Below are 15,880 nucleotides of genomic sequence, written 5' to 3' on the forward strand. Positions count from 1 at the left end.
GGGCCTCGCTCCTGCCCGGTGCCTGGAGGGCAGGGAAGGACAGGACGGCGCCCGGGTGCTCGCGGGGGGATGTCAGCCCGCTCCTCGCAGGCCGGGTGTCGGAGCCTTCCTTGGCCCTCTCTCCAGTCAAGGGCGTGGGAGGCCGAGGCCCGGCTCGCTCCGTGACCTCCGCGTCCTCGAGGGAGCAGAGGGGAGAGGCCTTGACTAGCACCTTATCTCCGCCGTAAGTCCGCTGGGTCAGCACTGGGTAAAGTCTCCTTCCTAACCCCTGGCCACCTGCAGGTCCGACGGTATTACCTGGTCTTTGACCTGGCCTTAATTTTCTCCTGAAAAGGACTCCCTCCCCCGTTAGGTGTTGGCCCACGATAGTGTGAGATAACGGGGTCTCTCTCAATGCGGCTGGTGGAGGCGGCGAGGTGCAGCCTCAGATCAGATATCTGGGCCGTAGAAAGGACGTCATCGGTATAGGATCCCTTTGGTCTTATTTCTGGGGATTCTTGGTGGTTAGACGCCATTTAAATGAATTGTGTGAGAAACCTGAAAACGCACTTGTAACTCCAGCACGGTGACGTCGTACCAGTAAAATCTCAGGTCTGTTTTTCTTAAACCGGGTATGTGTTTCTGTTGCTGAGCCTTTAGCGTGGGTAGAAAACCCTTTCCCTCGCATTCCGTCCTTCCGTTTGAAAGGGAAAGCCGGCGTCCTTGGCGGAGCCCATGGGCTTGAGGGCAGGAATGTGTGTTTCCCCAGCTGTGCGCTGTGGGAATCCGTAAGTGGGGGTGGGACTGGTCCGTGGCTGGGGTCAGCCTAGGCTTCGGCAAGCGGAGTGCTCCTTCTGAGTTTGATTTGTACTCGGAAGTGTGTTCTTACCAGCGATTAATGATTGGAAGTTGGATTTTAATCATTAATGTAGGAAACTTTTTTTTCTCACAGATGGAATCTTCATAATCTTTTGGTGATTGTTTTAATTGTGACCGTGAATTTCTTGTTACTCGAGCTGGGTGGAAACTCACCTTTCAACCTAATTGTAAACAGGTGGCCCGAGCTGTTCAGCTGTGATAGTACAATTATCCCACAGGGAAACAGTTCTCTTCATTCCCATGGCCTTCCTCATCTGAAGAAATACTTACTTGGTTTTTTTTTCTCCCCCAATCAGAGGAGTATAGCTGTGACTATGGATCTGGCAGATTCTTTATCCTTTGTGGAATTGGAGGAATTATTAGCTGTGGCACAACACATACAGCATTGGTTCCTCTAGATCTGGTTAAATGCAGAATGCAGGTTTGTTTTGCATGTGGGACTGAATAAAGCATATTTGTTGACGCATGGCTAAGTTGTAAGATGTAGTCATCTACTAACAAGCTGTGTGGAAACCTAACTGTCCAGGAGGTAAGTTGAGAACCAGTAATAACGTGAGTTTTATACTAAAATGCATGGTGTGTCTTGTCTTATTACAGAGTACAGTTGTGAATATGGCTCCATGAAGTTTTATGCACTGTGTGGCTTTGGTGGGGTCTTAAGTTGTGGTATCACACACACCGCCGTCGTTCCTCTGGATTTAGTGAAATGCCGCATGCAGGTTTGTATTGGGATAACAATGTTAAAAGCTTTCATGTGGGACTTAATTCCAAATAATCGTAAAGGACTTCACAAATGAGAAGAATTTGAATACAGAAGAACTGCTAGAAACTTTAGTAGGAAACCAAACCTGATTTAATAAGCGTTTTAAATCCAAGAAATGCCTCTTTTAAAATAAGAATGTGCGTAGATTGTTGGATCTCAGACTCTGGCCGTAAATGCTTTTTTGCTGTTGGGCTCATTTCTGGCTGGAGTGCCTCTTCAAGACCTACTGGTTCTTTATGTTCCAAGTAGTCATTTTATAAGCAGTTATGTGTCAGAGTGGGTAATCATTCTTTGTGTATTATGTGAAGTAACTTTACATCTCTTAATTGATAAGATTAAGGCAGACAGTGCTATGTAGAATTAAAAATGTATCTTAATATTAAAATTTTGTGGGTATAGCTTTTTATATATTCACTTACATAAAAGGTTTTTAAATAATTAGAATATCTTGATTAGGATTATTGAAGCAAAAATAATCAAACCTTAAAAATTTATTTGTTCCAAACAGGATTAGAAGTCTACTTACCTAAAAGAGAAAGGAAGTGAAATATTAGCAGGGAGAGGAAGGTGATGTATACCGGCCCTTGTAGTACTGGCAGAAATAGTGAGAGAAGATTTTTCCCCCCATTTAGTTAATAGAAAGGATATGAAATATACCTTCTTTAATATTTTTTATGCATGTGTCTTGAAGTGAGTTGAGGTCAGAAGACACTCATTATGTTGATGTACCTTTTTAACTTGTATTTAGTTTGATTGTATTAAGTTCACAAAACTTTATTGACTTTATAGTGTAATCTACTGAATGGGCTAGCCTATATCAGAGATATACAGGCATACAGGCAAGACCCTTCAGGAGCAAAAAGATTATGAGTTGCTGAAAAGCTCGGGTGGCGGTTAGCATTTTTAGCAATAAAGTATTTTTTATTTAAGGTATTTACATTGTCTTTTTAGACAATGCTATTGCACACTTAATAGACAACAGTATAGTGTAAACATAACTCTTAGGCACTGGGAAACCAAGAAATGTGTGTGACTTGCTTTATTGTGATATTATCTTTATTGTAGTGGTCTGGAACTGAACCTGCATTATCTCTAAGGCATGCCTGTAGAGTTAATCTGTTATTTAGACAGTAGTTTTGAAACTAAATCTTTAAAATGTTAGAGTTGGGTGGTGAGAATTCTCTTAGTCAGTTTTGTTATGTATTTTTGTATTGTAGACATTTTAACCTCTGAACTAACCCTTCAAGACTTAAGTCTAACTGAAAGAAAGATAAACCTCAATGTACACCAAGCATGTCAAACTCGCGGCTTGTGGGTCGCGAATTTGACATGGCTTGATGTACACATTTACAAAGATAATTATAGATAATAAGCTGTTAGCATGTGGTGAGCTTGTGTTCTACCTTTTGTGTAGTTGCTGAAGTTTATTTTAGAACCAAACGGGAAGAAAAACTAATAAGAAAATTAAGTATTTATGAGAAATGTTAGCTCTTTGGTACATTTTTTTTCTTTTTGTTTTAAATATAGGTGGACCCCCAGAAGTATAAAGGCATATTTAATGGATTCTCAGTTACACTTAAAGAGGATGGTGTTCGTGGTTTGGCTAAAGGATGGGCTCCAACTTTCATTGGCTACTCTATGCAGGGGCTCTGCAAATTTGGCTTTTATGAAGTCTTCAAAGTCTTGTATAGCAACATGCTTGGAGAGGTATGTAAGTTAACTTTGCAATTGAAAGTCCTGAGCTTTTAACTTAAAGTTTAAAACCCAAAAGGATCTTAGATTTTTGTCTGACCCACCTCATTTTAGAACTGAGGAAATGGTCTCAGAAATGGTAAGCAACATGTTTTGAATCATAAGTCTGTTCTAGCAACAAGATGAAAAAAAAGATATATATCATTATATTTCAGTGCTCTTTTTTAATATACCGCTGCTTATCAAAAAGTTGGATTTTGAGTTTATGTCAAGAGTTTATTAAGGGAATTTACACACTAAGCATGTCTTGGGTGGCAGCAAGACGAGGCATGGATGTCCTACCACATGGTAGGCACTAGGAGTTATTTAAGACTGGGAGAGATGGTTGGGAGACTTGCATGTGACCTGCCCCAGATAAAGGGAAAATGCCTTACATGCTTGCTTGTGGCAGGCAACGGAACCCACACATCTGGGGTGTCAGGGACAGGTCCATCAGGCAGTCTTTGGGTGACTTTTCAGGAAGCAATCTCTGTTCTGGATCTAGAATGAGGTTCCAGCAGTGGTCACTCATGGCACAGTCTCCTCCACAGATTCTTTAGTGTAGTTCAGGGATCAACCATTCTTGGTACCTTGATGTTAAAGCTATTCACATTGCACTGTGGTTGAAGTTTTGAGAGGTAAACATATTCAGTCTCATATCATGTGTATTATCCATGGACTGTATGATAGGGAAACACTTAAAATGTCTGAAATTTAACTGTTTCCTAGAACTGTCCCTTAAAGTAAAATTGAAAATAGCCAATTCACTTCCCTTGTGTTTTTCAATTAGGAAAACACCTATCTCTGGCGCACATCACTGTATTTGGCCGCCTCTGCCAGTGCTGAATTCTTTGCTGACATTGCCCTGGCTCCTATGGAAGCTGCTAAGGTTCGAATTCAAACCCAACCAGGTTATGCCAACACTCTAAGGGATGCAGCTCCCAAAATGTATAAGGAAGAAGGCTTAAATGCGTAAGTAAACATTTGCCTAAATTTATAGTATAAGGTACTCATTTGAGGGAACTGCATTTGTTAGCATTAAGCCTACCAGACTTGAAAAATTTTTTGTTTAATGTCCATCCCCTCAACCCCTTTACATAGAACATAAACTCCAAGGGCAAGAATAAGTTGATAACATGGTTTGAGCCCTGAATTAAGAATTTTCTCTAAAGTAGGGAGGGAGGGACCATTTGTCAGTCTACAAGTGACTTGATATTTGACATAAACATTAACTGTTAACTTCTGGGGAGACTTTATTTAGAATTCCTGTCATCTGTGTTCACAGTTAAGAATTTGCATATGGTCAGGCCACAACATGCTTCCTTAGATCCACCTTTGTGGATGCCAATCTTGAACTGAGTTCTACTTGTAAACTTTACTGTTTCTTGTAGTTCCAGTCAAGAAACATCCAGCAACTTTTTGGTTGTACAGTCAAAGGTGCTTGAGTCATTGGCATGTGAAATAAATATACCTGCATGTTAGTCTTAGGTTCTGATACAAATGGCATGCCATTGTGCTGCCATTTTTGTATTATCAGGACTTGACTGGTGTGCGGACACTTCTGTTAATGATGGAAATTGTGCTAGATAAATATATGCAACTGACTAAAATAAGTCCTGTGGTTCCCTAGATTCTACAAGGGGGTTGCTCCTCTGTGGATGAGACAGATACCATACACCATGATGAAGTTCGCCTGCTTTGAACGTACTGTTGAAGCATTGTACAAGTTTGTGGTTCCTAAGCCCCGAAGTGAATGTACCAAGGGAGAGCAGCTGGTTGTAACATTTGTGGCCGGTTACATAGGTATGAATTACTTAGATCACGCTTCTCTGAAATGAAAGACAGTTATTTTCATTACTGACCTTTTGTGAAAAAATACTCCAAAGAAGTTATCTTCCCATAGCATTTCATAGGACCTTCAGGATTCATGGTTTGCATGGTTAAGCTTGGGAATACATTGATTTGACTGCTCTCCTATTTGTTTTTTGTTTGTTTGTTTTGTTTAGAACAGATTTAAAAATACAAAAGAAAGTGTTGATTAAAAGCTGAATATAAAAACTTGAAAGATTGGATAGATCGATTTATAACCTTTCTTGTCAGTCTTACTCTAATTCTGATTTGTTCTTAAGAAATATAACATTTTATTACTTAGTCATGTCAATATTGTTGGCTGTGGTGTGGTTGGTTTTTTTTTTTTTTCTTAACTGACCCCATATTGAATCATATTTCTTGACTTTTTTCAGCTGGAGTCTTCTGTGCAATTGTTTCTCACCCTGCTGATTCTGTGGTGTCTGTGTTGAATAAAGAGAAGGGTAGCACTGCTACTCAGGTCCTCCAGAGACTTGGATTTAAAGGTAGGATTGTTCTTCCTCTAAAGAAAGAATAACACTTTGGGGTATATTCCATTTTTCACTCATATTTCATTTTTTAATCAGGTGTGTGGAAGGGACTCTTTGCCCGTATCATCATGATCGGCACTCTGACTGCATTACAGTGGTTCATCTATGACTCCGTGAAGGTCTACTTCAGGCTCCCTCGCCCTCCTCCACCTGAGATGCCAGAGTCTCTGAAGAAGAAGCTTGGGCTAACTGAGTAGATAGATCGATTCACATATGGACTGAATCTGCTTTTGGTCAGTGTTGACGGAAGTGCTAAAGGAACTTTTATATATTTGACAGTGTAGGAAATCGTCTATTCCTGATATAATTACTGTAGTACTCTTGCTTAAGGCACGAGTTTCAAATTTGCTGTTGAAATAAATCCAACTGGTCATGATTTGTGTGTGACTTGATAATTATTTTTAAAACTAATTTTTAAAGATTTAATCCTAAAATGGAAAGAAATAGTATAAAACTTACAGAGAAAAATGCAAACTAACCACTGTTGGTTCAGTCCTCTGATCCCTACTCATAAATTGTCATGTCTCAGGTTTTGTCACTCAAGAGAGTTCCTATATTTTTAGGAAACATCCTAAATTTTCAAAAATTTGATTTAATTGTTCAATTTAAATATGGATAAATAATTATATTTTGAGAAGTTGATTTTGGCATATAATCGAATTTTTGCATTGTGTACTGTGTTCTTTAAAATCTATGAATAGCTAGCTGGTTTGGCTCTGGATAGAGCATCGGCCTGCGAACTGCAGGGTCCCGGGTTCAATTCTGGTCAAGGGCACATGCCTGGGTGTGGGCTTGATCCCCAGTAGGGGCATATAGGAGGCAGCCGATCAACGATTCTCATCACTGATGTTTCTATCCCTCTTCCTTCTCTCTGAAATCATAAAAATATTGGCTCTGGCTGGGTAGCTCAGTTGGTTAGAACATTGTCCAGATACACCAAGGTTGCAGGTTCAATCCCCAGTCAAGGCACATACAAGACAGCCAATGACTGCATAAATAAGTGGACCAACAAATCGATGTTTCTCTCTAAAAGAAACCCAGCCTGAGTTTTGCTAAATTATCCATCTGTAGTAACAATTGGACTGAAAAAGAAGTAACAGCTTAAATCTGCATTTTGTGAAAACTTCATGAAGTGTTTTGAGCATATTTCAAAGTGAGTTTAACATTTCTATGATAACTTTTTGGGATAGAAGTGTCCATATGTTCATGAAGTTTGGTGCATGGCAGTCTTGCTGCTAAATTAGAGTTATACACTGTTTCTTTAGCATAAGATTATATAACTTCATATAATCTTTATCATTTATGAGATAAATCACAAAATAATTGTTAAAAATTTCAGATACCACATGGCTAAGGAACAAACTCCAAACTTCAAGGAATCTAGCTCAAAAGTGCTATCTATGCCTCTCCTGATATATCAAATAATAATATGGTAGCTTAATAAGTCAGCTCCTAACAGTTCTTACCTCCAATGTTACTGAATCAATTATCTCTTAAAAGGCAGGCCTGCCTTCACATTTTTAGCAATGGTCATAGGAGTCCATGAGGTGTACCTTCATCATTGATAGAGTTTATGAACCTTTGGGTTATTACAATGTGACCTGAGTTTCCTAGAAAGGAACAATTCCAAAGTTTTCATGAGTTTCTATGGACTAATGTGCCATGCCTGCAACAGTCACTTCATAAATGCTGGCTATGCTGAATGAAAACACAAGACATACTGTAATTCTTATCTAATACTGTGATTTTATGTACAAGTCTGCTGGCTTTCTTTGTGGAATGTGGTATATACGAGATTTGAAAATGGAGGATACCGAAACCAGTTTGGCTAGCCGAAACCGGTTTGGCTCAGTGGATAGAGCGTCGGCCTGCGGACCGAAAGGTCCCAGGTTTGATTCCGGTCAAGGGCATATACCTGGGTTGCGGGCACATCCCCAGTAGGAGATGTGCAGGAGGCAGCTGATCGATGTTTCTCTCTCATCGATGTTTCTAACTCTCTATCTCTCTCCCTTCCTCTCTGTAAAAAATCAATAAAATATATTTAAAAAAAAAGAAAAAAAGAAAATGGAGGATAATTCATGTGAAGGACAATATTATTTGAAGACCCATGAATCAACCCCTGGGGGTTGTATTAAGCAAGATTAAAACTATTAAAACATCATTAACATGAAAATATAATGTGACCCACTTTTACTTACGGATAAACAATGATTTACTGATTATATTGACAGTTGAAGCTTTCACTGATATTAGGGCAGGGAAATTTCACAGCTGAGGATGACTCCCTCATAAGAGACCATATATATTATTGAAATAAATAATTTTACATCATCTACTGTTAGGGAACAAAGTTTTTCATCCTGTATTTGCCATGGAAGCTATCTGACTTGAAGACAAAATCATGACCATGAGCTTAGTGACATTCAGATTTTAGGGTTCCTTCTCAGCATGGCTATCAAATTATAGATTTGTGAGTCATTATTTCAATGAGTAGAACTAGCACCAAATAAGATGAGTGCCTTGTTTATTTGGCAATGATAGAAACAAATATACTTCATAAATGAATTTTCAGATAAATTTGTATTTTAAATGCTGAAAATTGTTTTTTTCATGTCTAAAATGCATTATTGTATCAAGATAATTCCATGGAGCATAATTTACACTTCATTTGGTATCATGAACAGTCAAGGGCCCCTGCTGGGTTGTGGACTCAATCCGCAGTAGGGGGCATGCAGGAGGCAGCTGATCAATGATTCTCACCATTGTTGATGTTTCTATCCCTCTCTCTCCTCTCTGAAATCAATAAAAATATATTTAAAAAAATATGTTCATAGAAAAACTTGCAAGGACATATACAAAAAAATGAATAGTAGTATTGACTGAGAAAAACTGATAAGCCTTGAAGAACCTGGGAGATGCGGGCAAAACCACTACCTTCACCCAAGGCGTTGCAGCCTCTGATCAGGTCAGCCTCCCTCAAGTTTCTCTTTGGCAATCCTTCTCAATATCCACATGAATTTCCTCAGGATTTTATTACAAATGCAGATTCTGATTCAGCAGCTCTGAGGTGGAGCCTGACATTCTATATTTCTAACAAGTGCCTGGGTGAGGTTGATGCTCTGGTCTCTTCGAAGGAGAGAGCTCTGTCTCTATTGGTACTGGCCTTGTGGTTCCAGATCCCACAAGCACTGGTTATAGCACAATTCTTCCCTTGGGATACTCATGAAATTAATAGACTAAACGTCTCCCCCTCCCCAACATGAGATAACTTGGATTACTGTTTCTTGCAACCAGAGCCTTGATTAAACCCCCTCATAGCCAATTTTAAGTTCTGTAAGATCAGGGGATACTTGTTAGCCAGCTATGTAGCCCCCAAAGCACCTACACTTTGTGCTGGGCACACACTGAGCACTCAAACAATTTTCAAACAAATGAATTAACCAACTAAGGACAAAACTACCTCTTTTGCCCTAGCTGGTTTGGCTCAGTGGATACAGCGTCGGCCTGCGGAATGAAGGATCTTGGGTTCAATTCCTGTCAAGGCCGCATGCTCGGGTTGTGGGCTTGATCCCCAGTAGGGGGCGTGCAGGAGGCAGCCGATCAATGATTCTCATCATTGATGTTTCTATCTCTCCCTTCCTCTCTGAAATCAATAAAAATATATTTTAAAAAGTACACTAAAAAACGATCTCTTCTTCTAAATCAGGGGTCCTCAAACTACGGCCCGCGGGCCACATGCAAATACAAATATTGTATTTGTTCCCGTTTTGTTTTTTACTTCAAAATAAGATATGTGCAGTGTACATTTGTTCATAGTTGTTTTTTTAAACTATAGTCTGGCCCTCCAGCGGTCTGAGGGACAGTGAACTGGCCCCCTGTTTAAAAAGTTTGAGGACCCCTGCTAAATGGATAATGAATGCAACAACCCTGATTCTGATGGCAGGATCCAGTTAGGACCCCAACCACACAGACTATGCTACCTGGCAGTCAGTGAGGGCAAGTGGAGATTCAGATTCTGCCCCATCTAGTTTCCCAGTACTAGATTGGCAGATCCTGCTTCTCCCCACTTGTGTGTGTGTGTGTCAGGGGGATGCATAAGGTTCTTGCTAAAGAAAGTTTCAATTACATGTTTTAGCATACTTATTTTGAAAAATCAAGTGCTCAACCCTTTTCAAGATTTTATTTTTACTGTAAAAAATGGAATCATGTACAAAATGGTATTTATTCCAGAATTTCATTATTTCTAACTTGTCAGTCTCTTCATAACATGACAGAGGTCCCATTTAAAAAACAACTTACTTCAGTCTAACCTAAATAATATCAAACTAATCCGTACCTGAAATGTGTGTTATTTCATCTTTTATATCCTTAATCTCAGCTTGGACTATTGTTAAATTAGATATTTTTTCATGTAAGAAAGCAATTTCTTTCTCTCTTTGTAGTAAGTCAGCAACCAGTCTCCCAATGCGTAGTGTTAAATCATTTACCAACGGTTCCAAACGGGAAAAGTCCTTCTTTAGATTATACACCTTAGGCTTTAGATCATTTGCAAAAGTCACTGTCTTCAGAACTTTAGCTCTGTCACTTTCTAAGCTTAACAACCTGTCTGTGTGCTTGTTGAAGTCACTCTTCAGCTCCGAAAGCATCTTCTTAACAGAGTTAATTCTCTGTGAATTTTCAGATGCTGTCTTTCGGAGCACTGCGGTTCGGTCAATGCTGCTGGAAAGGAGATCCCCTATGTTTTTTACTGTATTTTTTCCTGTTTTTTCTATTTTACTTTCCAGTTCTTGCACAGAGTCTGTCAAGGATGTTATATCAGTTAGTAAACCTGAAATACGGCGTAGATCTGTCTTTATAGTTGTGATCTTGAGACCAACATCTTTTGCCGTGGAAGTTGTACTTTGGTGTACTTTTGTAATATCTTGTGAAAGAGTCGTCAAATTGTTGTTCAGTATGCCCTGTTTTTCAGTTACCCTGTTGGACCAAGTTTTCAACTCATAAATTTCCTCCTGTAGATGCTTCAGATGAGCAATTATTTGAAAAGACTTCCATTGTTCCATGATAGCTTCAGACTTCTGACACTATAAGAAAATATAATACCACAGTAACTAAGATGATTAAGATCTCAACAGTTAAAATTTAACTTAAATTCTGTTATTCCTCACCCAAGGGTATTTTTCCATTGATTTTTAGGGAGAGTGTAAGAGAGGGGGAAAGACAGAGAGAAACATCGATGTGAGAGAAACACACACATCGATTGGTTGCCTCCTGTACAAGCCCCAACCAGGGGAGGAACCTGCAACCAAGGTACCTGCCTTTGACTGGAATCGAACGCTGACGTTCTATCCACTGAGCCAAACCGGCTTAGGGCTCGACTTAAATTTTATGTTAGTTTTAACCATAATTTCACTGCTCCTCTGGAAAGCATTTGGTGAAAGATGCATTAAGTATATTACTAATGAATAAGAAGGAAAACTAAGGAAATATAAAATGTTACGGAGAAAGACATTTTTCAGTTATTGTTTTTGTACTGTCAATCCTCTGTACAGTGACAAAATGAGCTAAATGATAGTGACTTATTTTTCTGTTGCTGGAGAAGGGAGGAGCCTTCTAGATGAGCACTGGTAGAATTGGAGGGTCAAACAAGGCACTATAACTTCTGAGACATAAGTTGTGTGTAGTTATAACAAGTGCCAGAATGAATGTCCAAGACACTTTAAATACAATTACCGTCCTATTACTTTTACGAATAATTTTCTGGGGTATCTATCTTGAATAGTTCAATTTAACGAATTCTTAAGTTCCTAATATGTTATTAGGCATGCCAGGTGTGAGAGACATAAAGATGAGTACAGCTTAGGCCAGTGATGGCGAACCTATGATACGCGTGTCAGAGGTGACACGTGAACTCATTTTTTTGGTTGATTTTTTCTGTTAAATGGCATTTAAATATATAAAATAAATATCAAAAATATAAGTCTTTGTTTTACTATGGTTGCAAATATCAAAAAATTTCTATATGTGACACGGCACCAGAGTTAAGTTAGGGTTTTTCAAAATGCTGACACACTGAGCTCAAAAGGTTTGCCATCACTGGTAGGCTGTGGTCTCAATTCAGTTTATTGGTTTAGTAGAGCAGACAGGTGAAAAACAAAACAACAAATCACAAAAGCTATCTCCACGGTTCCAAAATTCCATGATTCCAAATACAAGTGGTTCTCAGTTCTTGTATGTTTCAATGCCATTGTCCTTCCCCTCCATCCACTGTATACTGATATCTCTGAACTGTCTTTTTGGTTTAACTTGGACACATTAGCTGATGAACATTTTGAGTGCCTGGCATTATTTCAAGTTGTTTTTGTTGTTGGTGGTGGTGTGTGCAGGAGGCAACCAGTCAATGTGTCTCTCCTACATCAATGTTTCTCTCCCTCCCTCGAGGCCGCCCTCCACTTTCTCTGAAAAGCATTAGAAAAAATATCCTTGGGTGAGGATTAAAAAAAAAAAAAGAAGACAAAGGAGCACTATGTAGTTGCAAAGAAACAAAAGGCTAAAATGAGGCAGTTAATTAATTCAAAGCAGCAACCCAATTGCCCCATCATATATGTGTGTATATTTTAGAATTCTTTTCCTCAACAGGTTTATGCTTCATTAATTATTGGTGGGGGTGGTGCCCATCCCCTCCCCCATTTTTGATCGAGAAGTTAGATTGTGAAAATGTCATTGCAGCTATGGCAATAAAGGACAGCCACAAATGGGAAGGAAATCGAGTAGTGATTGCAAAACCACGTTTTATTTTTAAGGGGAAAGTTTTGCAATAAAATGTATTCGCTAAAACAGAAGATCCCCAAGGGTGAAAAGAGATGGCTTACTTTCACCTATTTCATTACTAGGTTATCATTTATTAATGTATCTACTCTGTAAATGTTGTTTAATAGCATATAATTAAGATACCTCAGAAAGAGCTAAGTTTATTCTTAAAGGATCAGATTACTAAGAAGCTGCTAGTAAGCCTCTTTGTTTTACTTGGTAGCTTACAAAACCAATTTATCAAGAACTTCCACTGACCTTTACTAAAATATAAACTCAATACATACACTGTAGGAATTGTCTACTAATTGTTTTACTGAATTATTTTTAAAAATTACTTATGGCTTGCTTAAGCTACTTAGTTAGGATGTACAGAAGACAGGGAGATTCTACCAGTACCAATAGCAGTTCAAAAGATTCAGGCAATAATTTGAATATTTACCAAGTTATATATATGCTAGAGGCCCGGTGCATGAAATTCGTGTGTGTGTGTGTGTGTGTGTGTGTGTGTGTGTGTGTGTGGGAGGGGAGATCCCTTAGCCTGGCCTGTGCCCTCTCGTCGTCTGGAAGCCCTTGGGGACATCCCTCTCACAGTCTGGGACCCCTTGCTCCTTACCGCCTGCCTGCTCGCTGCTCCTTACTGCTTGGCTCGCCGCTCCTTAGCGCTGCCACAGAGGTGGGAGAGGCTCCCGCCACTGCCACTGTGCTCGCCAGCCATGAGCCTGGCTTCTGCCTGAGCGGTTCTCCCCCTGTGGGAGTGCACTGACCACCAGGAGGCAGCTCCTGCGTTGAGAGTCTGTCCCCAGACTCTCATAGGAACCGGTCGTTCTGGTTGTTCCGCCGTTAACGGTTGCTTAGGCTTTTATTATATAGATGCAAAGTACTAAACTAGATTGTCCTACAATGATAAATATTGTCTGGATATACAAACATAACAACATGGTTCCAGGGAATGATTTCTGGGTCCAATTGACTTTCCAAAAACTTTGCTAAAAAATCTTTGAACTGCACTAAACGACCTGGAAAATGTCTCTAAAATTTAAGACCACTTTAAGCCTGAAGGAATCATATCATTTGGTACAATTCCCTCATTTTACAAATTAAAAACCTCAAAATCAAGTGCCCAAGAACACACACTTGGTGGCAAAGCCTAGGTCAGAAGATTCCCAACTAAGGTTTTTTCTCCTCCCCTGCTTTCTCACTCTTTACTGAACATTGATTAATTCCTTCTTATGCCCAAGGCCCAAACAATTTTAGGTCACAGTTACAACTTTTGAGTGACTCACAGACTAGTTTAATAGCGATATGGTAGTCGTTACTTGGCTACCACCAAGTTGGGCTGAATTACAGCTTTTTGAATCCTTAGGGTAGTTCTACTTTACAGGTTCCTTGTGATTTTTACTCCTCCCCTGGTTGAACAGCAGTGGGTTGCATCGAATAGTGTGAGGTCAGTGGCCTCTGGAGTTGGACAGACCCAAAAGCTTGTTTGCAAGATTCTTAATCTTGCTGAGTCTCAATGTCCTCATTTGTAAAATGGGTCATAGTTAGCAAAGCTGTGGTGAGAACGCTAATGACCAAAATAAACTAACAAACAAAATAGAAACAAACTCATAGATACAGAGAACAGACTGACAGCTGTCAGAGGGGAGGAGTTAGGGGGGCTGGGTGAAACAGGTTAAAGGATTAAGCAAAAACAACCACCACCAAAAACTCATAGACATAAACAACAGTATGGTGATTACCAGAGGGAAGGGATGGGAGCAGGAAGGGGAGGGTAAATGGTGATGGAAGGAGACTTGACTTAGGGTGGTGCACACACAATATATAGATGGTGTATTATAGACTTGTACTTCCGAAACATATAAATTTATTAACCAATGTCACCCCAATAAACTCAATAAAAAAAAAAGACAAAAAAAGACATGCCAAGTGCCTGGATGACGTGACTCAGTGGTTGAGAGTTGATCTAAGAACCAGGAGGTTATGGTTCCATTCCCCGTCAGGGCACTGGAGCATGCAGGAGGCAGCCCATCAATGATTCTCTCACATCATTGATGTTTCTATCTCTCTCTCCCTCTCACTTCCTCTCTGAAATCAACAAAAATATATTTTAAAAAATCATGATGATGTATCAAATATGGTGATAGGCCAAACAATTAAGTAAATAGAAATGAAGGATACAAGAGATTACATCTCTCTGACAGGATGGAGGTTGAAAGAACAAACTCCAGCTAACTTTATAATCTATTTTATTAGTACGAAAATAAAAACAAAGAAATACAACTTTGTCAGTGCACACAGACAAGAACTTAGACATTCAGAACTCGAGGAATTTATGTTAAGATTCCAGAAATTAATGCTGTGACTTTTAATAGACTCTCCCATTTTTATGACCCACGGCTATCCATCATAGTAGAATGTATTTGGGATTTCTCCCCAAATGTGCAAATTTACATAGTACAGCTACCTGACCATGACTACCTTTTGTAACTGATTGCTTTCAAGTTGTTTGTGCTTAATTCCACTGAAACTGCATTACAAAAAGGGACTACAGTTGGTTATTGGCAAGGATGAACAAGAATAGTACTTCCATATACAGATGTCTCAGTTTTCAACACCAAGTTTGGACACTCTTGATATATCAGTTTACCAATAAAAGCCTCATGTGTTCCCCCCAGTCCTGCACATTTCTGATTATTGTTATTAGAAAAATACGGCTAGGTCTCTGCTTAATCACGTTGGTATGCCCGTCTTATTCCTTGTGACTCTATTACGTAATTTTGAGTAAAATAAATCACTATGTGAAACAAATCTGTTTGGGTAATTAGTTTGGGGACCCTTTAAAATAATGACATACTTTTAATTACGCTAATTGTCATAATTTCTCTCTCTTTTTTAATGTTTATTTTTTGTGTACCTGGCTCACTGTGGGAGTGGTCCTGGGGCAAAGGAGAGAGGGTAGAGCAGAGCCTGAAAAGCAGAGCCTTTTAGTTTAATTTTTTAAAAAATATGTTTTTATTGATTTTTAGAGAGAGGAAAGGAAAGGAAGAGATAGAAACACCGATCAGCTGCCTCCTGCAAGTCCCGTACTGGGGATGGAGCACACAACCTGGGCATGTGCCTTGACCACAGAGGAATCGATGGGTGACTTCTTGGTGCATAGGTTCAGCCACACCAGCTGGGCAAGCAGAACCTTTTAAATTTGTTTCATCAAATCCTGTGCCTGTGTGAAGAGGCCGAAGGTTGCACCTCTGGATGAGAGAAAGTAACCGCTCAGGCTTGGGGAAGGCGAGTGGAGGGGATGCCTGGAGAGCTGCGAGAT

At 39.5% G+C, this 15,880-nt stretch overlaps 1 protein-coding gene across 2 annotated transcripts in view; it reads left to right on the plus strand.

Moving 5' to 3' along the window:
- The window catches only part of SLC25A3 (solute carrier family 25 (mitochondrial carrier; phosphate carrier), member 3), a 6,697-nt gene extending 570 nt beyond the window's left edge, over positions 1-6,127 (plus strand). Inside the window, exons 3-8 of one of the 2 annotated variants that reach the window (XM_015570224.1) lie at positions 1,435-1,577; positions 3,149-3,328; positions 4,143-4,324; positions 4,983-5,155; positions 5,596-5,706; positions 5,788-6,127. In XM_015570224.1, the coding sequence (XP_015425710.1) occupies positions 1,435-1,577; positions 3,149-3,328; positions 4,143-4,324; positions 4,983-5,155; positions 5,596-5,706; positions 5,788-5,948 (950 nt within the window). In that variant the 3' untranslated portion in view covers positions 5,949-6,127. Of the gene's footprint in view, positions 1-1,314; positions 1,578-3,148; positions 3,329-4,142; positions 4,325-4,982; positions 5,156-5,595; positions 5,707-5,787 lie in introns of those variants that run through there. The other variant, XM_015570223.1, reaches the window with a different exon arrangement.
- The last annotated feature ends 9,753 nt before the right edge of the window (positions 6,128-15,880 follow it).

The sequence above is a fragment of the Myotis davidii genome, unplaced genomic scaffold (genome assembly GCF_000327345.1).
Source record: "Myotis davidii unplaced genomic scaffold, ASM32734v1 scaffold267, whole genome shotgun sequence".
In the NCBI taxonomy this organism is placed as follows: Eukaryota; Metazoa; Chordata; class Mammalia; order Chiroptera; family Vespertilionidae; genus Myotis; species Myotis davidii.